Raw genomic sequence first — 20656 nt, 5'->3', positions numbered from 1 at the left:
TCAATATTTTGATTTTTTTGCACCCTCAGATTCCAGATTTTCAAATAGTTGTATCTCGGACAAATATTGTCCTATCCTAACAAACCATACATCAATGGAAAGCTTATTTATTTCCAAAAATTGACCCTTATGGCTAGTCTCGTGGTCCAGGGTCACATATGTTTGTGAATCTGATGTGTGGATCTGATCACGGTCTTTCAGGGAAGAACCCAAAAGAAGACTATTTGGAGGCAATGATGACAGAAGCTCCTGGGCCCATAAACTTCACTATGTTTCTCACGATGTTTGGAGAGAAGCTTAACGGCACAGACCCGGAGGAAGTCATCCGTAATGCGTTTGCCTGCTTTGACGAGGAAGGAACAGGTGAACAGATTGTCTCTTATTGAATCCATGCAACACAATTTCTGCTACAGTCGTGCTCGGCATCAATGAATGCCTTTAAAATGAATGCACTCTCTGCACTCAACATGATTTTTAAGCTTAAATATGAGGTTTATATATCTGAACTGCATGTAAAATTCTCATCCATTTGAATTACAGAGTTTTTAACAAAAATAAACTTAATGTGATGCATGTTTCTCAGTCATGCATAAACGAAATGGGTAAAAAATTAAAATCATGGCATAGTTTGTTATTAACTATTTGATTTTATTTAAATCATATTTTCCAAATGCATTCTTGGAATCAGCATAAATCAGTTCATTGTGACAATTACATTTATTCAGTTAAAAAGTATGAACGTGGTTAAGATATGGCTAGCTGTGAAATAAGTAATATTAAATTGGTGTATAAAATGTATGAGATTGAAACTATTTGGATTTATTGATGAAAAATATATAAACCTGGACACTGTGTGTTTAAAGCGCATTCAGATTATTAGTATTATTTCAAAATTTCCATTTCATTTATGTGAGACTGACAAATATAAAAATATGCATCACATTGTTTATTAGTTTGTAATGCAGTTCAAATGCATCAATCTTTTTGAGCGTGAAGAATTATGCAGCGGTGTAGAGAAAGTATAACAAAAATATTGAACTACCGAGGAACAATACTCTCATTTGGAGACTTTGCTCTTAACAAACCCCGCAGATTGGACTAAGATGAAGCTGTGATTGTTTCTCCTCGCAGGCTTCGTTCAGGAGGACTACCTGAGGGAGCTGCTGACCACTATGGGTGATCGATTCACAGACGAAGAGGTCGACGAGCTTTTCAGAGAAGCGCCCATCGATAAAAAGAGCAACTTCAACTACGTGGAGTTCACCCGTATTCTTAAACACGGAGCCAAAGACAAAGACGATTAAACAAACAAAACACCCTGCATCCTCTTTAAAAACCCCCCTTTAGGTGAGAGAAATCCGTGCTGAATCCCCATGAGAACCCACCTCTAACTTTAATATACTGAATGAAAAGTAAGTGTTTACTCTGTGCAACTCACTGGAATAAGATCTCATATTTTGAATGGATTATGATGTAGGATCACAGTTAATGCCACTCATGGTTTGAGCTGTTAAAATGCAAGATTGAACCATTCCCTTTTTTTTTTTTTTTTTGGTGGTGGTGGTGTTTAAACTTGTTTTTTTTCTTAGGTTTGTGTGCCAGTGTTTTGTTTTGTGCCAACTGGAACAAATTCCACTTGATTTCATCACACCTCACTGTTAACTGGTGAAAGTATTTTATAAGTGCAGGGCTCTCATGGATCATGTTTCCATATATTTTGACCATGTCTTAGGTTTTTATAATGGCAACTTGAAAGTAGGGTTGCAAAAAGGTGGAAAATTTCCAGTAAATTTCGGAAACATTCCAAAAATTTTGGAAAATTTCTAGGGTTTTTTAAAAAAATATTCCAGGGATTTTTGGAAAGTTTCCGGAAATTTTCCACCCCTTTGCAACCCTACTTTAAAGTACATAGTCTCACTCCGTAAGTTGTTTCTCAGATCTCTAAGACGAGTTTTTTTTTTTTTTTTTTTGGTGATTCAGATGATAAAAAATGTGAACGTGTTAATGTTTAGATGCATTTGATCTCATTTGATTTCGTTGCCTAACTTTTTACATTTTATAATATTGAATATTTTGAATAAATCTCTCTTAAAACATTCATGTGCAGTTTCTTGTTTTTTTTTTTTTGAATATACAGTATATATAAATAATGGTTTTAAGTCAGTTATTTCTATATTTTGCTGTAGTGTGTCAGTAGGAAATATCAGTTTGCATTTCCAAGCATTCATTTTGCCATTAATTGTAATAATCCAGTGAGATTTCTGTCTGATAGCAGCCAGTGCTCCACACAGAGATCTGATCAGCATCAGTCTGTCTGGAATAACATGAAGAATCAGAACAAACTGAGACTCAATCCAGAAGAACTGTGTCTCCAAGACGCTTGAAGAAACCTACCTGCAAAGCTACAGTGCTGTTAACAGTTTTAGGCACTTGTGTAAAAATGCACTAAAATGAGGATGCTGTCAAAAATAATGTCATAGATTTTCTTTATCAATTAACTTCTATTAACTTAATTAAATCAACATTTGGTGTGAGCATCCTCTGTTTAAAGCAGCTTTTGCCCTCGGTGCACTTGCGCATAGTTTTTCAGGGAGCTTTGCAGGTACACTCTAAAATAAAATCTGTAGAAATAGGGCACGATATACTGTAATTTGAAGGAATTTTTCCACATTATTTTTTTTACAGGTGTTTTACCAGTATTTAGAATTTTACACTTCATTGCATTTTGTTTTAGAGCTAACAGAAATGTCCGTAAAATTAATGGATAATGTCGTGTGTAATGAGCTGCCAGTTCTTTTTCTGTTATTTTACGGATTAATTTTTTACAGTGTAGGTTTGCTAGACAAATGAAGTCTTGCATTTACTTGTTACAATTCACAAGGATATTACTATTTCAATCTCTTAAATTATAAACTTGAAAACATTACATAAATATTAAACTGTAAATTATTACATCAATTTTACATATTAAATATTATCATTTTTTTCAAACATTTTTGTGGACGGGAGTTTTCAGCTTTTCACCAGATTCATGAAACATTTATAAACCTTTTGTCAGCTAAACACAGACTTAAAATCTCCTTGCAGTTTTCTGCCAAAATGAAAGAATAAATAAAAATAAATGATGGTTTAACATTTGAAAGCGAAGGATTTGAGACATATTATGTATTGTAAGTACTGCAGTGTAAAATAAAATAATCATTATAATGTTCAAATATTATTTATTTCTAAATTAGTTAATGATATAAACTTTATTATTATTATTATTATTCAAATTGACTGGTTTCCTCAAAACAGTAGTATGAATATAATGTGGACTGAGACACTATCACATAAAAAACAAACAAACATGCAATGTAAATAAATAATAAAAAGCAGCTTTTGCCGTAGAGTGTACCTTGCCCTAGGCACATGGTACAATTCACAAGAATATTATTATAAACTTTAAATATTACATTATTTAATTCTGTCCCAATCTTAGAATAGTGAGGCAAGAGAGCTAGTATCTAGACCGGTTAAGGCTATTCTGCATATTTTTTTTTTTGCAGATATACATGGAAACTTAATCAATGTGAGAAGCCTGATATTTAGATTTTTACCCACGCTCTGCTGCAGAGGAAACAGTAGGTGGCGGTGTGGAGTGCGACCTCCGCGGATACGACAAAACACGAGGACGAAGAAGAACGATTCATTTTCTGTTTACTTCTGATTAAAACGTAAGTAGAGTAAAAGACGGTAAGAGCTGAGATACGAGCTTATGTCGTTGTGCTCGTTATGTTTATGAAACACACAGATGCTGAGTCAAAATACACTGATGTTGCGCTGAAATAAGGTGAGTTTTTGATCACGGAAACGCGTGTACTGTGAACTTTTATTACATGGCCGTGTGAGAGACTGTACGACTGATTAGCTTATAGTTGTTTTACAACTTACACTAATGTGTTTTTTTTGTTATTTTTCACATAAGACACGGAAATGTCAGTTTTCCCTCAGCTTTCCATGAACCCAGAAGTGCGAGAACATCTTCGCAATGTTTATACAAACAACGAGGTGGGCACTTTCAGTCAAATAACTGTTAATTCACCTCTAAGTTGTGTTTTTTTTACATTTTCATGACCTGGGCAAAGTTTACAATATGTGACCCTGGACCACAAAACCAGTCATACAGGTCAATTTTTTTAAATTGAGATTTCTATTGATTTCCATAGATTTCTATTGATTTCCAACTTTCCATTGATGTATGGTTTGTTATGATAGGACAATATTTGGCTGAGATACAACTATTTGAAAATCTGGAATCTGAGGGTGCAAAAAAAAAAAAAAATCTAAACATTTATAAAATCATCTTTAAAGTTGTCCAAATGAAGTTCTTAGCAATGCATATCACTAATCAAAAATTAAGTTTTGATATATTCCCGGTAGGAAATTTGCAAAATATCTTCATGGAACATGATCTTTACTTAATATTCTAATGATACAGTGTATTGTTGGCTATTGCTACAAATATACCTGAGCTACTTATGACTGGTTTTGTGCTCCAGGGTCACACATGCCATTTGAAAACCCAGTGCATGTCTCTTCTTCTCATGTGTTTTTCTGTAGCTGGTGTGTGAGTCTGATCTGGTGTTTGAAGCTCTGCTGTCCTGTCTGTCTCATCCGCCTCTGTTCACCTGTCTGAGAGCCAGCACACACCTGCACTCACTTCAGGACATGCAGCACCGGCTCCAGCAACATTTAGCACAGGTGTGTGTTTCTGCACATTCACATGTTGTGTTATATATGCAAAAACGGGGCTTATTATCACACAGACAGAAGACGTGTGTGAAGACATGCATTTATGAAATAATGTCTTGCAAAAATGGCAGTGTGTACGTTTTTATAGGGGCTGATAAACAATAGCGCGATATGGCTTAGTGAGATTATCAAATTACAAAGTCTGTGATCATTTGATTTTCACATTTTCCAACATTTTTGTGGAAGGAAGTTTTTAGCATTTCACCAGATTCATGAAGCATTTATAAACCTTTTGTCAAATAAACACAAACTTAAAAGTCTCCTTGCAGTTTTCTGCAAAAAAATAAAAAAAAAATATATATATACAGTATATATAACTATTGTAAGTAGTGCAATATAAAAATTATTATTAAATTGGTCAAATATTTATTTTTTTATTTTAAAGTTAAATAGAAGTATTATAATACTAATATATCTCTGTCTAGAGTTTTTAAATTAGTAAACTTTATTATTATTATTATTATTATTCAAATTGACTGGTTTCCTAAAAACTGTAGTATGAATATAATGTGGACTGAGACACTATCACAACTAAAAACTACAGTGTAAATAAATTTAAAAAATGATAAAATAAAAAAAAATATTTTATGTTTATTATTTATTTACGTGAATGCCGTTTGACCATTAACTGACATTAGAGAGCCATCAACATGTGACTGTGAAAAGTCACAGAAAAGTAAACAAAAGTACAGAGAGTAGTGACATTAGTAAGTGTCTAGACACTTTTTTGGGGCCACTGTATGGTGCTCGGAATCAATGATGAGTCTTCTGCATAGTGTTGTTTAAAATGTACAGTTAAATATATTAGAATAGTTTTCAGGATTTTTTTTTCTCAATGTCTCTTTGCAGCAGGAAAGATCTCCATCAGTTTACACTCACCCACAGCTTCCAGATGTTCTGCTGCTTCCAGTCCACGGCCCTCGGTATGCTCACAATATTGTTTTTGTTGTTAAATTATAATTGTTATTGTTTTAAAATATAAGTTCTGTTTATTATCCAGCATGACGATGAGCCGATCGCTGGCATGATGTCTGTTCTCTCAGAAGCTGAACTCTGCAGTAATACAGTGGCTGTTGGTTTGTGTGCGTGTGTTTGTTCTGCAGGCCCGTGGATCCGCTGGCCTCTGAAGTGATCGTTGGCGCTCAGTGTGGTAATGCTGTTCTTCGAGGAGCTCATGTGTTCACGCCTGGCATCCTCAGCACGCCAAAGTGTGAGCAGCACACACACACACACACACACACACACGTCTTTATTTTTAAGTATACACACTAGTGTGCTGCTTCCAGGGTGTTGAATGAAAAGTGTTATTTTTTAAGACATTAAAATTAGAGTTAGATCCTGCTGACTATGCCATAAATTGTATATGAAAAATCCAAAGTTCTGGCATGAAACTCTAGATGGCGCAGTCCGATAGGTCTAACTCAATCTGACATAAACACATCGTTATCACATGGCACAGCTGATTGGTTCTCTCCTGTATCGGTAGCCAATGAGCTCGCTGCTCAACATTCAAATACTTGGCTAGTGTTTGCTGTAGCATTAGCAGCGCACCTCAGAAACCCTCCACCTCCCCAGCCCCGCCTGTATAGATCTGCTGCGGGGCGATTATGTATGCTGTGGGGGTTGTTCATATGTGTTATATGTGCAGCAGCAGTATTTCTTACATGCTTACAGCAGCATGTTGTGGATGTATTGGCAGTAGCAAGTCTCTGTACTTGCTCTGCCGCAGCAGCAGCAGCAGCAGCGTAGCAGATCTATTCCGCCAAGACCAAATGTGACCCTGGAGCACAAAAGCAGTCATAAGTCGCTGGGGTATATTTGTAGCAATAGCCAACAATACATTGTATGGGTCAAAATTATCCATTTTTCTTTTATGCCAAAATCATTGGGATATTAAGTAAAGATCATGTTCCATGAAGATATTTTGTAAATGTCCTACTGTAAATATATCAGAACGTAATTTTTGATTAGTAATATGCATGGCTAAGAACTTAATTTGGACAACTTTAAAGGCGATTTTCTCAATATTTAGATTTTTTTCAGATTCCAGATTTTCAAATAGTTGTATCTCGGTCAAATATTGTCCGATCCCAACAAACCATACATCAATGGAAAGCTTATTTATTCAGCTTTCAGATGATGTATACAACTTAATTTAAAAAATTGACTCTTATCACTGGTTTTGTGGTTCATGGTCACAAATACATTAACATTGTCATGTACATTACCATGCAAATCTCTACGAGAGTTGTCATGATAGAAATAGGGATGTCACGATACCAAAAATCTAGTAGTCGGTACCGATATTAAATTATATAATATTGCAAATTATAAGTATGAATACTTGTCTTTTGATAAATAATTAATGATCTAATGTGGACCGCCAATTTATTCCCGTTCTCTTTGGGGGTCCGTAGGATTCTTCAGTTTGGGAAAATCTGATTTAGATTCATTAAGATGTTAAATCTGTCTTTGTGTGTTTGTCAGACATGAAAGTGGGCGAGGTGGTGTCTGTTTTCTCTGATGTGGAGGGCAAGTGCACACGCGGAGCCAAAGAGTTCAAGGGCAAGAAGGTGTTTCTGGGTAACGGGATTTCTGAGGTGGATCGCTCAGAAATATTCAGCTCAGATGGACCCGGGAAGTGAGTCGAGTTCTCTGTACAAGTCTTTATGTACTCCGTTGAAAGCCAGGATCGCTTTAACTTGTATGTCTGTCTGTCTCTGTCTCTCAGGGGTGTTGCGATTCGAATGACTGAGCCTCTCTATCAAAGCCCTTCCTTTGATGGTGTTCTTACAGATCAGCTCTTTCTACAGGTACCATGCTTCTGTGTCTCAGATAACTACCATTCGCATGAGTGTATATATAGTAGTGTTTTCATATGTAGTGTAAGTGGTGAACTTTGTTTGATTTATGGGTAATTATAAAATGTGCTGGAGTTGTTCGAAATGCTTTTTGCATATTTCATACTTCTTTTACAGAATGAAGCTCAGAGACTGACATGTTTGGTTTGTCGAAAATGTTACATTCAGTAGATGCAAATTCGCTGACTTTTGTAAATCAGGCTTTTTTTTTTTCTTTTTTTTTTACAAGGAAGGAGTGGTTTTGGTGCAGAGTTTTTTTTTTTCCCCTTATAGCAAAAATCTTGTATTTAAACCCATGAAATCGCAGATCCTGTTGTAAATAATATTGAAAAATCACTTTTTAAAACTGTTGTTCCATTATTACCCTGTTATTATCTCATAGCTAATATTTGCAGTAATATACAGTATTTCATAATGTTCTCTTCTAGGTGTTGTTGGATGAGTAGATAATATGAAGTGTTTTTTAATCAACTGAATGTAAACTTGGCCAAAAAATTTTTTTTCAAAGCTTATGCCCTTATGAAGGTAAAATGCCCCAAAATTCCATTCCAGGGGAAAAAAATATAAATGATAAAAATGTATATAAAATTTGACACCTGCTTTTTAAACAGTATTGAAGGAGCTTTTATGTATGATTCTGTTGTTTTTTCACTGTTTGATCCAACTTATTAACTTAAATAGCTAAAATTTAATAATAATAATAATTATTATTATTATTATAAATTATTGAATTGTTTATAAAAACAATAAATTGTAAAAATAAAAAAATAAAACAAAAAGGCATAAAATAACAGTTTTATAGATAAGTGTAAAGACAAAAATAAGTCATGAATCTTTTTAATATAAAAAGTTTTAAATATAACAAGAAACTAATTCAGTCAAGTGTCTCCAAAATTTTGAGCATTTGTCCAAATCGAGGTGTCTTTGAATGTGTATGTTTGCATTTGTTCACACAGAACCTGCCGTCTGTGGTCGTGGGTCATGCTTTAGGAGCTCGTCCAGGAGAGCGAATCCTCGACATGTGTGCCGCTCCTGGAGGAAAGACCACACACATCGCTTCTCTCATGGGAAACCAGGCAAGTGTGTGTGTGTTAGCAATCCTGTAAGGACATTATATGATAAGAGTACTTGAAATATTGGCAAGAAAAAGTAGTCCTGGATGAAAACAAACAGACTCTTAAATCTTATGCTGTGTCTCCACAGGGTACTGTTGTGGCCTTGGAAAAAATCCGATCCAAAATGGAAAAGATCGTTCAGAACGCAAAGATGCTGCAGTTGCACTGTATTAAAGCATATTGCTGTAACAGTGTGCATGCTGTGAGCTCAGATCCCGCTCAATGCAGTGCAGGTGAGCCTCCATAATCTAAAACCAGCAGTACAGACCTGACTCGCATACTAAATTCAGCGGATTTCATTCTACGTCAAAAGTGAGGAACAATTTGGGATTTATAGGCAACTCATATTGCACTCATGTATATACCAGTAGTTAAAATAATAACAAACGTTTTTTTTTTTTATTTAAAGATAAATAGACACAACATAAATTAATATTATATGCACAAATGAGCAACTACTTTGTGATAATTGTGCCACTGAAATTAATTAATTAATTATATATGATTTCCTGAAGGAAAGAAAAGCTATCTGAAGGACTCACACGTGTTTTTCTTTTTTAATAAAATATTTTGTTATTGTTTCTCTGATTTCAAATTCCTTTCTTTCTTTCTTTCTTTCTTTCTTTCACACATAATTCTTGCAGTATGCCGTTGCATTATGGACTATTTACATATTATGCACACAATCTACTGACAGCCTGTTCAGTGGTTTTATGAACATACTGTTTTACCTGAAGTGAATTTTGAGTACATATTTTCTAAAAGTTCTTCTCATTATCTCTTTATAGTTTAATCCATCTTTCACAGTGACTCTTAAGACAATAGAATAAAATCTCTGGTTGAATTACTTTAATTAATTGCAGATAATGATTTGTAAAAAGGTTTCATTTTCAAGTTTAGATCAGATTTTAAGCTGAACATAGTTTTTGTAGACGTACTAATTATAGATTTGTGTGTATTTGTTGACGGTCCCCCGTATCCTGAGGAGAGTTTTGACCGGATATTATTAGACGCTCCCTGCAGTGGTTTGGGTCAAAGACCCAACATGAGCTACAGCTGGAGTCTGAAAGAAGTCTGTTCCTACCAGCCTCTGCAGAGAAAACTCTTCACTACGGTAATGCAGGACTATAAAGCTCATCTTCTGATGCTACTCATCCAGTGTGCGTTTTTATGCTTCAATGTTTTCCACAGTAACATGTGTTTGCAGCTTTCCACCTCTAAGTGGCGCTATAACCATAGACTCTGAAAGTTAGAAAGTGATGTAAGCTTTCTTTATGATGGTTAAAATGTAAATTCAACGTTTAAATTGTTATTTACAAAACACAGTGACAACAAAGCTGCATGGAAGCTTGTTTCCGCCATGTGCTAAAAAAAAGGTAATTATGACTTTTCTCACAATTGCGAATTTTTTTCACAGAATTGCAAGAAAAAAGACTGAATTATGAGATATAAACTCAGAATTGTGCGAAAAAGTCTGAATTGTGAGATTAAAAGTCATAATTACTTTTTAAAAAATGTTTTATCCTGTGGTGGGAACAAGCTTACAGCTTGAAGGAAAAATGTTATATTATAAATTGTTGTATTTTTGATATTTATTATTATTTATTTACTTATATTATTCAATAATTTTATTAGCTTTTATTTTTATATTTTCAGTTAATTTTTATTTTTAGTAATTTTGTTCTGTGCTTTTATCTTTTTAAAATGTATCTGTTTAGCCTTAATTTTATTTTCTTTAATTTTAGTCATTTAAACTTTAACTCGTTTTATTTCAGTTAGTTAAGGCAACATTTTAAATTTTTAAAGTTTTTAACATTTTTAAGTTTTCTTTTGTCTAATATTTATATTGCAATTGCAATTATTTTTATTAATTTTAGTTAAGGATTACACCGCTTGGAGTTGTCTATATCATTTTGGCTGACTACCTATTGTGAACGTTTCTTTCAGTCACTGAACAGAAGGAGGTTCTGTGTAGCTGTTTATTGCTGTGTTAGTCTTTTACAGATTATTATATGTGTCTGTTTTACACACTTTTGTTTGCAGGCTGTGCGTTTGTTAAAAAGAGGAGGTGTTTTGGTGTACAGCACCTGCACCGTGACGCTTGCGGAGAATGAAGAGCAGGTCGCCTGGGCTCTCAAGACATTCCCCTGTCTAACACTAGAGCCACAGGTGAGGATAAAAACACTGCTAAAACAACAAACATTTTACAACCCAGAACTGTCAAAACAAACTGAGTAGTGAATACTTACGAGTCTAGCTAAAACAGAACAAATATGAGATACTCAAAAACAATGACGTGTCATTACTGGATCTTTAGATGAAGTGACAATTTTCCTCAAAGAACATCAAACCTGAAGTGACTTATCCAGACAGGACTATTTTTCGACAAATAATTTTGCATTTTTATATGTATATATATATATATATATGTGTGTGTATGTGTGTGTGCTCAAAGACTACATTTGACATCTGTCTTGACTGCCATCATCTCTATTTATTGTTTCTTCTTTTGAAAAGGAATGGAAATTTAATAGTGATTTTTTTTGTTTGTTCTTAGTATACCCTGCTAAACAAAAGTAAATTTGCTTCTATAGTTTATTACAGCTTCCCTACCCCTGAAAAGCAGAGACTGCTGGGAAAGCTCTTCCATTATGAAATGGTCTATAACAAAGTTTCAATTGACATATAACTGGTGATATTACTGTAGTGTAATCGCTTAAGTATTAGTAATTAACTACTATATTTTAGACAGTTCTTTTTTAATTGCAATATGCCGTGTCAACCCAGCAACTAATGTTGTGTTTGTTGAATATGACTGGGGGATTATAATGTGGTGGAGCAAAGGCTATGAGAGTTAGTGAAAGCTTGGATTTGTCTTCTTTTCCAGGTGCCTGTTTTAGGATCGGAGGGGATGTCGGGAGCAGGTCTGACACGGGACCAGCGGCGGCTGCTACAGAGATTTAGGCCAGAATTAGCATGGAGAGGAGCAGGTGTCCCACATTCCCCCGAGAGCCTCCTACAAAACGCCAACGCAGATACTATCGGCTTTTTTATTGCCAAGTTCATAAAAAGGTAGTAAGCTGAAGAAGTATGGCACTTTTATCTGCTAAACAGTTGAACACATCAAAGATATGTTGTGGGTCCATTGACTTTTATCGTATGAACAAAAAACAGACATTTTTTTAAATATCAGGTGAGGTGATGTTTCTGCAGCAGGTTTTCGTTAACTTGAACCACTTATTTGTAGGACACAAATTAAATGACATAGGGTAAAAATATTTATTAATCCTCAGAAAGGAAACAGAAGGGTATGTAAACTTTTGAATAGGATCATCTTGTGTAAATTATTATGCCTTTTGGAAAATATTTTAACATGCTTCAGAATTTACATATTTACGCATTTCCCAAAATTACTATTTAAATAGATCATCTGTTTCAAATGTTTACTGGTTTAATGTAGTGTGTTGCCTTTATGACCATCAAATAATGTTTTTAATTTTTCATAATGGGCATAATTTTGTGCTCCACTACTCAGAGACTCATGAAGAACCATCACAAAACATACAAACAGTCACTGATCCTCACGGAAACTACAGACCAGAATAAGATCCAGGAGGATGTAAACTTTTATAGTAACAGGATTGTGTGTGCAAATTCAGTTATTTTTTCTTGTGCAATGTATGCAAGTAAAAATTAATAATAAAAAACATTTTCTATGATACCTCTTTTTTTAAACAATACATATTCTGCAACTTCATGAGCACTGTGAGGTGCATAGAATTGCTCAACTCAAGAAAACTGAATAATCGCCTTGTAATTTTTAGGTTCGCAGTTTGTGTGGACAATACTCTTTCCTCATTCACTTGCGCAACAGACTGCAGATTTCATCAAAATGCATGGGGAATGCAAACACAGCATAAATCAATACAACAATAATTCATTATATATTAGTAGTAAAACAAGTTCTTATACTTTCTGAATGCAATCTTGATTGCATTATAGCAGTGAAATTCAAATTGAAGTCTGCCAGTTGTCGTCAGTTTTCAATTAAGGGCAGTCATCCAGAATTCAGATTGTTCATTATTCTGTGTTTGGTTATATGTTAAAATGTTCTCTTTTCTTTTTTTCTTTTTTTTTTTGGGACAGAAAAGCTTGTTTCTGCAAGCCAGTGTATGTCCGCATAGTATATTTGACCATTTAATTTCAAAAGATCATGGAAATTCAGTTTTTATACCTTATTTGACTAAGTCTTTGAAAGACCACGTGTGATTAAGCCATTTTTGTTTCCACCCACAGAAATTCAGTAATCCATAACCAGAAATTCATATGCAGGGCTGTAAGATTTGTAGTCTCACTGCTAAAAGGACAATTTAAACAGCTTTCACAGCTCAAATAACACATTTTTGTATGGAAGGATTAATGAAAGTTCCTTTTAAGAGGAACTCTCGGCGGCTCCGCTGCCGAGCCATTGGTTTGTTTTTTATTCACTGCACGAACCAATGGCCGTGCAGTTACACTGCATTATTGAAAGGCTTCAGTCATCAGAGAAAAAGGTGTTTTCCCCAAGCGTCTTAAACAGACGCAGTACTCGTTCCGTATCTCAGGGAACCGAGGTTACGTTAGTAATCGAGTATGTTAATAAGTGTTCAGGACTGCTGGAGAAACAAACCAAAACTATCATGTTGTTTTTGTAACTTCTTTATCCTATATGCAAGGCAATACACACCTTTGCAACATTAACACACAAGTAATTAACATTAAATAACAATTCAAAATGACATCCACACAAAATAAAATAAATATCCTATTTTTTTTTTAACTAAACATCAGCAGTGAAGATGAAATCGAGAATTCAACATGAAATTTTTTTTTCCTGTAATGTGAAGTTTTTCTGGGTGAACAGAATATTCAATAACAACAAAATAATAATAATTATGGAAGATTGTTTCCGCCATGGAATAAAAAATAAAAAAGGTATTCGCAACTATTTATTATCTCGCAATTCTGACTTTTTTTCTTGCAGTTGCGATCTCACAATTCTGTTTTTTTTTTTTCCACCACAGAATAAAAACTAAAAAGTAATTGCAACTTTTTATCTTACAATTCTGACTTTTTTAGTAAAAAAACTTTTCTAGTTTACATCTCAGATTTCTGACTTTTCTTAGAATCGCAAGTTTATATCTCAGAATTCTGACTTTCTTTTCTCAGAATTGCAAGGAAGAAAAGTCAGAATTGTAAGATAAGTCACATTTACTTTTAAATTTTTTTTTCTGTGGTGGAAACAAGCTTCCATAAATAATAATAACAATAATAATAATAAAAATTTGAGTAATGAACTAGACCTAAAGAATTTACGAAATATGTACGATAAAAAAATAAACAGCAGATTTCTATATGGGGACACATTTTGCCATTTTTGTCACTTTCGGTGGCTTTTTTGCACCAAACTTGCATTAATTTCTGAAACTGTCACTCACATCAGCTGAAAGCCAAGATTGTTTCAAAGCAGAGCAAGTTTTAAAAAAATACAAACTCTTTTTTTTTTTTCTCCTTTGGGTTAACATGCATCTATGATTTGTTCAATAAGACCAGGTATGCAAATCAAGTAAAAAACAAAACTAAAAATAAATACACAAAATTCTACAATCTTTAAAGAGAATTTCATCATTCATGCCATATTAAATTATATATAATTGTCTTTATTTAATTGTCGTCAGTTTTCAATTAAGGGCAGTCATCCAGAATTCAGATTGTTCATTATTCTGTGTTTGGTTATATGTTAAAATGTTCTCTTTTCTTTTTTTCTTTTTTTTTTGGGACAGAAAAGCTTGTTTCTGCAAGCCAGTGTATGTCCGCATAGTATATTTGACCATTTAATTTCAAAAGATCATGGAAATTCAGTTTTTATACCTTATTTGACTAAGTCTTTGAAAGACCACGTGTGATTAAGCCATTTTTGTTTCCACCCACAGAAATTCAGTAATCCATAACCAGAAATTCATATGCAGGGCTGTAAGATTTGTAGTCTCACTGCTAAAAGGACAATTTAAACAGCTTTCACAGCTCAAATAACACATTTTTGTATGGAAGGATTAATGAAAGTTCCTTTTAAGAGGAACTCTCGGCGGCTCCGCTGCCGAGCCATTGGTTTGTTTTTTATTCACTGCACGAACCAATGGCCGTGCAGTTACACTGCATTATTGAAAGGCTTCAGTCATCAGAGAAAAAGGTGTTTTCCCCAAGCGTCTTAAACAGACGCAGTACTCGTTCCGTATCTCAGGGAACCGAGGTTACGTTAGTAATCGAGTATGTTAATAAGTGTTCAGGACTGCTGGAGAAACAAACCAAAACTATCATGTTGTTTTTGTAACTTCTTTATCCTATATGCAAGGCAATACACACCTTTGCAACATTAACACACAAGTAATTAACATTAAATAACAATTCAAAATGACATCCACACAAAATAAAATAAATATCCTATTTTTTTTTTAACTAAACATCAGCAGTGAAGATGAAATCGAGAATTCAACATGAAATTTTTTTTTCCTGTAATGTGAAGTTTTTCTGGGTGAACAGAATATTCAATAACAACAAAATAATAATAATTATGGAAGATTGTTTCCGCCATGGAATAAAAAATAAAAAAGGTATTCGCAACTATTTATTATCTCGCAATTCTGACTTTTTTTCTTGCAGTTGCGATCTCACAATTCTGTTTTTTTTTTTTCCACCACAGAATAAAAACTAAAAAGTAATTGCAACTTTTTATCTTACAATTCTGACTTTTTTAGTAAAAAAACTTTTCTAGTTTACATCTCAGATTTCTGACTTTTCTTAGAATCGCAAGTTTATATCTCAGAATTCTGACTTTCTTTTCTCAGAATTGCAAGGAAGAAAAGTCAGAATTGTAAGATAAGTCACATTTACTTTTAAATTTTTTTTTCTGTGGTGGAAACAAGCTTCCATAAATAATAATAACAATAATAATAATAAAAATTTGAGTAATGAACTAGACCTAAAGAATTTACGAAATATGTACGATAAAAAAATAAACAGCAGATTTCTATATGGGGACACATTTTGCCATTTTTGTCACTTTCGGTGGCTTTTTTGCCCCAAACTTGCATTAATTTCTGAAACTGTCACTCACATCAGCTGAAAGCCAAGATTGTTTCAAAGCAGAGCAAGTTTTAAAAAAATACAAACTCTTTTTTTTTTTCTCCTTTGGGTTAACATGCATCTATGATTTGTTCAATAAGACCAGGTATGCAAATCAAGTAAAAAACAAAACTAAAAATAAATACACAAAATTCTACAATCTTTAAAGAGAATTTCATCATTCATGCCATATTAAATTATATATAATTGTCTTTATTTAATGTGTCCACACTTGGAAAAGTCGTGTATGGATACACGTGTCATATACATTACATTGGCCTGTAAAAACACATAAGATTGAGGTCAGTGTGTATGTGGCACGTGTGTCACTGCTCTATGTAATGCTCTCTCGCCCATTCCGCCTCTCCTCGTTTCCTGTCCCGCTCATGATGAGGTTCTCGTTGTGACCTCTGCTTTTCTCTTTGCTGGCCGTTCCTCTCGTTGTGGTCGTATTCCTTCTCTTTGTCGCCCTGGTGGTGATGATGGTGATGATGGTTTGGCGGTTCCTCTTCCTGCGTTTGTCCAGCGAGAGGTTCTGGATATGTGGACTCTGACGTCTCTTGTTTGTAAAGTGTCCTCGTGGTGCGACTGTGATGGCGGTGGTGATGATGATGATGATGATGGCTGTGGTGTTTGTGACCGCTTCTCCATTCACTTTGGTCGTTGTTAGCTTTAGCGTCTTGCTCCTCAGTGTTGTCGTCTTCCAAACGTCCTTGCTTCTGAGTTTGGTAGTGATGATGATGATGGTAGTCTTCATAAAAGCCCGTCCTGTCGTCCGCTGGTCTCTCTGCTGTCTGCTCGCCCACTCTGCCCTGATTTAGCAACACGTGTGGAATAATGCAGTTATATGGATTTGCAAACACAAACTAAATGTGGACAACTAATGTTACCAAATGGAACCTTACTGTAGTTTTACCGAAAAGATTGTTATTGTTTTGTAAGAAACCGTGTGTAAGAAAATCAAAGTAAACATCTCAATGCATACATTTTTTAACACACACACACGCAAGTCTCTGAAATCATTGCAAATCACTACAAACCACATCAGATCTACAGTATATGCAAGCCAGTTTTCTGCCACTGAATGAATTTAAAAAGTCACAATTACCTTTTTTTTTATTCAGTGGCGGAAGCAAGTTTCCATAGATCTACTATCACTCTCCAATGTTAAAGGGATAGTTCACCCAAAAATGAAAATTAGCCCATTACTACTCACCCTTGAGCCATCCTAGGTCTATATGGCTTCCTTCTGTCAGACGAATCCAATCGGAGTTATGTTAAAAATTGTCCTGGCCCTTTCAAGCTTTATAATGGCAGTGGGCGGGTGTTTCTGTTCCACAGTCCATAACAAGTCCAATAAAGTGCATCCATCCATAATAAAAAGTGCCTCACATGGCTCCGGGGGTGAATAAAGGCCTCCTGTAGCGAATCCATGCGTTTTTGTAAAAAAAAAAAAAATCTATATTTAAAAGGTAATAATCACTTTTCTCTAGCTTGCGCTAAATGTTGTTCACGGAAGCCGTTCCGGGGGAAAGACGTAGGTTGTATTCACCCCCGGAGCCGTGTGAGGCACTTTTTATTATGGATGGATGCACTTTATTGGCCTTGCTTTGGACTGTTGAACAGAAACACCCGCCCACTGCCATTATAAAGCCTGAAAGGGCCAGGACAATTTTTAATATAACTTCGATTGCATTCGTCTGAAAGAAGGAAGTCATATAGACCTAGGATGGCTTGAGGGTGAGTAAATAATGGGGTGAACTATCCCTTTAAAACAATCCATATTCAAATTATTAACTCCATATTTAAAACTCTAAAAGTCAACAACACTGAGATTATCCAAGGAACAGTTCACCCAAACCCGACCTCATTTTACTCATCCATATGCAGTTTTTAAATCTGTATTATTTTCTTTCTTCTATGGAAAAATGAATGTTGCTGCTGCTCTTTTACAAAAGCACATTATGAACATGCACGGTCAAGATAAAAAAGCACAAAAGCTCTGAAGTACCATAATAGTAGCCCATATAAACAATTTCCATTTGTCTGGAAAACAGCAGCTTGAGAAAATTATTCTTTTGTGATTCATGGACGAAAGAGTTTCGAGTGACATGAGGGTGAGTTAATGATGACAGTGTTTTTATTTTGGGTGAGTTATTCCTTTAAGCTAAATCCTAATGAAATTAGGTTTACTATTCTGAACTTGGTCAAATGAAAGCATGACTGAGCTTCAGTCTTACACACAAACACACTCACCGTGACTGAGGCTACTCATCTGTAATAGGAGTAACCTCCTCAGTCTGAGAAGCAGCAATGTTTGTCAACAGAACGATAAGGACATTTGTTTAAAAAAAAAAAAAAGAATATTATAACATGTAGTCTTGTAAGTTTTTTAGTGGTTTATTATTTTAAGTGTAATTTGCCTGGGAATTTAGAGATATTACTTTTTGGAACCCTTATGAAAAAGAAGTACACTTTAGCAAACTTTTAAAAAGAGTATTTATTATTGAAATAATATACTTTAATATACATAAAAGAATATATCCAAGTGTGAACTGAATGTAATGTTTTTGGACATTTAATTGCATAATTGCAATTAAGTGAAAATGTGTTTAAATTTATATCAAATGCAGTTAGTTGAATAACTGCTTTTTCGACCCACTTAAGTAGTAAATTAAGAAATAGTCATGAAAGTGTCTTTCTTTAAGTACACTTAAATGGCTTTTTATGACTATTATGTTATCTGCAAGTATAGTTTTTTTAATACTTTTAAGATTTGAAGTACACTACTGCACTTCTTTTTAACTAGGAAACTTTAATTCAAGCCTTTGTTAGGATATCCTTGCAACTAGATACCTATGCTTTCTGTATGTGAGTGTTTACCCATGCAAACCTCATCTTAGCAAGCAAGCAGCAATAATTGATTACAGTTACTATTGCTTTCTCAGTTTGCTAATGTAAGTGCAGGCTGAAGTCTCATAGGCACCTTTGGTTGTGGATTAGTCAGTGAGTCCTTGCAGGCGACTGCGGCTGCAGCGACTGTGGTGAGTTTCTCCAGCAGAGGGTTTGTCTGCGGGACGCTGGGAGGGTGAGTGGATTTCCAGTAGGCCTCCAGATAATCAGCCATGTGCTCACAGGCGTCTTCCAGCTGATTCTCATCAAGAATGATGTCGAAAAGCTCCTGGATAGAGAACAAACGAGCGTGTGAAGAGGGAAATGAACTGTTAGAGAGCAGAGAATGAGAGAGAAAGGGTGATCGGTTTATCGCAAGTAATTATTCAATTAACTCACTGAAGGGCACTGGGCCAGTTTGTCTGCTGCCACCATCTGCACATTGAGATGCTTTGCCTGAGACTTTCCTCTAGACTTTATTAACCGCTGCAAAACCTGAAAGATGGACAAACCAGAAACAATATCCCAGCAAAATATCAGTGTTGAACAACAGAAAGACAATCTAATAGACAATCAGAGGGACCATTGTGAAGAAGTGTGCTTAATCGTATTAAGTATGCACTTGTAGTGTATTTCAAATCTTATAAGTATATTTAAACAAAAATGGTACTTACAGATAACAGTGTTAATGAAAGAAAAGGCAACAAGTGTACTTTAAGAGAGACATTTTCATGACTGTTTCTCAACACACCTAAATACACTTTTAAAAAGTGCACTTTGTAAAGTCAAATCAAAAGTTTATTTATTTGAATTGTCATTAACATGCAATTAAAGGCACAGTATGTAAGTTTTCGCCACTAGAGGGCGCGTATTCAAAATAAACAAAGAGACAAAGGCATAGTTTGATGACGCAGTGACTGAGTGTGGAATCATGGGAGTTGTGGTCTTCATCCCCACAGCCGATGCAATCCGACGGGACTCGGGCAGAAATCATGTTGATGGATGAGCTAATGTATTAAAGATTTATTAACATCGTAGTATGAAGCAGAGTGAGGCGGAAAGCCGTCGAAGCGAAACGAGGCCGCTGAAGCAATTGCTAGCATATAGCTTTTATTATGCCACAGTCGACGGCTTTCGCTCCTTCCGGTCGTGCGTATGTGGGGTAAAGCAGCGCTGTTTTATCACTAGATACATTTGAAAGTTCTGTTATAATGCTACTCTGTGCAGTCGTCACCGGTCTAATTAAATGTGGAAAATATTAAAGCGTCTTTGGTGTTTCCATGTTTTCTACAAAACAAAACCGGAAATCGAGGGGTTATGACGTCATTGGCAGGCGACGCAATGACCAGCGACGAGCCACTATTTAAAATAGCTATTTCTCTGGATTTAAACATTCTTCGAAACATTTGGGATAATGTAAGTACATAAGTCAGCAAAATATATAACACTGTTCTAGTGGTTTTTGGATATTTTAGTAAAGAAATCTTACATATTGTGCATTTAAGTGTCTGAAAACATTATATTCAGTTCACTCTTTAAGTATATTCTTTTAGAGTATATTATTTCCATAATAAGTACTCTTTTTAAAAGTATGCTAGTGTGCTTCTTTTCATAAGGGATCTGAAGCCTAAGCAGAGTGATTTAGCAAAAGTGCACTTTTTTAAATGCTTCATTTTAAAATGCATTTAAATAATGGTTTTCATAATCTTTTGTTGTGCTTTAAAGAAGTGCACTTATTTTGATGTGTTGACTAACATACTGAAGAACATGTAAAGTACTTAATTATAATTTGATCTATAATGTTCTATTTGATTATATAAAGTTAAAACATTT

At 34.7% G+C, this 20656-nt stretch overlaps 3 protein-coding genes across 8 annotated transcripts in view; 2 read left to right on the top strand and 1 right to left on the bottom strand.

Moving 5' to 3' along the window:
- Positions 1 to 1637, top strand: part of LOC107691828 (myosin regulatory light chain 2, smooth muscle minor isoform-like) — a 6442-nt gene extending 4805 nt beyond the window's left edge. Inside the window, exons 3-4 of the mRNA XM_016490637.1 lie at positions 202 to 363; positions 1132 to 1637. Coding sequence (XP_016346123.1) covers positions 202 to 363; positions 1132 to 1304 — 335 coding nt within the window. The 3' untranslated portion in view covers positions 1305 to 1637. The remainder of the gene's footprint in view (positions 1 to 201; positions 364 to 1131) is intronic.
- Positions 1638 to 3641: 2004 nt separating this feature from the next.
- Positions 3642 to 12446, top strand: nsun6 (NOP2/Sun RNA methyltransferase 6). Of its 3 annotated transcripts, none has more exons than XM_016490636.1 (13): positions 3642 to 3832; positions 3968 to 4050; positions 4603 to 4743; positions 5647 to 5717; positions 5898 to 6004; positions 7282 to 7435; positions 7526 to 7607; positions 8612 to 8731; positions 8859 to 9003; positions 9736 to 9884; positions 10814 to 10939; positions 11658 to 11842; positions 12306 to 12446. In XM_016490636.1, the coding sequence occupies exons 2-13, from the start codon at positions 3976 to 3978 to the stop codon at positions 12313 to 12315; spliced, it is 1365 nt and encodes a 454-aa protein (XP_016346122.1). In that variant the 5' UTR covers positions 3642 to 3832; positions 3968 to 3975; the 3' UTR covers positions 12316 to 12446. The 3 variants fall into 3 exon arrangements, with proteins under 3 accessions (XP_016346122.1, XP_016346120.1, XP_016346121.1); XM_016490634.1 differs by having other exon boundaries at positions 5644 to 5717; positions 12306 to 12445; XM_016490635.1 differs by having other exon boundaries at positions 3643 to 3735; positions 5644 to 5717; positions 12306 to 12445.
- A 3280-nt stretch (positions 12447 to 15726) lies between these two features.
- LOC107691825 (voltage-dependent L-type calcium channel subunit beta-2-like) overlaps positions 15727 to 20656 on the bottom strand; it is a 33465-nt gene continuing 28535 nt past the window's right edge. For all 4 annotated transcript variants that reach the window (XM_016490631.1, XM_016490630.1, XM_016490632.1 and 1 more), the window contains exons 11-13: positions 19223 to 19318; positions 18918 to 19112; positions 15727 to 16743 (exon numbers count right to left, since the gene is read on the bottom strand). In XM_016490631.1, the coding sequence (XP_016346117.1) occupies positions 16258 to 16743; positions 18918 to 19112; positions 19223 to 19318 (777 nt within the window). In that variant the 3' untranslated portion in view covers positions 15727 to 16257. The remainder of the gene's footprint in view (positions 16744 to 18917; positions 19113 to 19222; positions 19319 to 20656) is intronic.

This window comes from Sinocyclocheilus anshuiensis, unplaced genomic scaffold, assembly GCF_001515605.1.
Source record: "Sinocyclocheilus anshuiensis isolate Anshui unplaced genomic scaffold, SAMN03320099.WGS_v1.1 scaffold206, whole genome shotgun sequence".
Classification (NCBI taxonomy): Eukaryota; Metazoa; Chordata; class Actinopteri; order Cypriniformes; family Cyprinidae; genus Sinocyclocheilus; species Sinocyclocheilus anshuiensis.
This window is presented reverse-complemented; position numbering and strand designations above follow the sequence as displayed.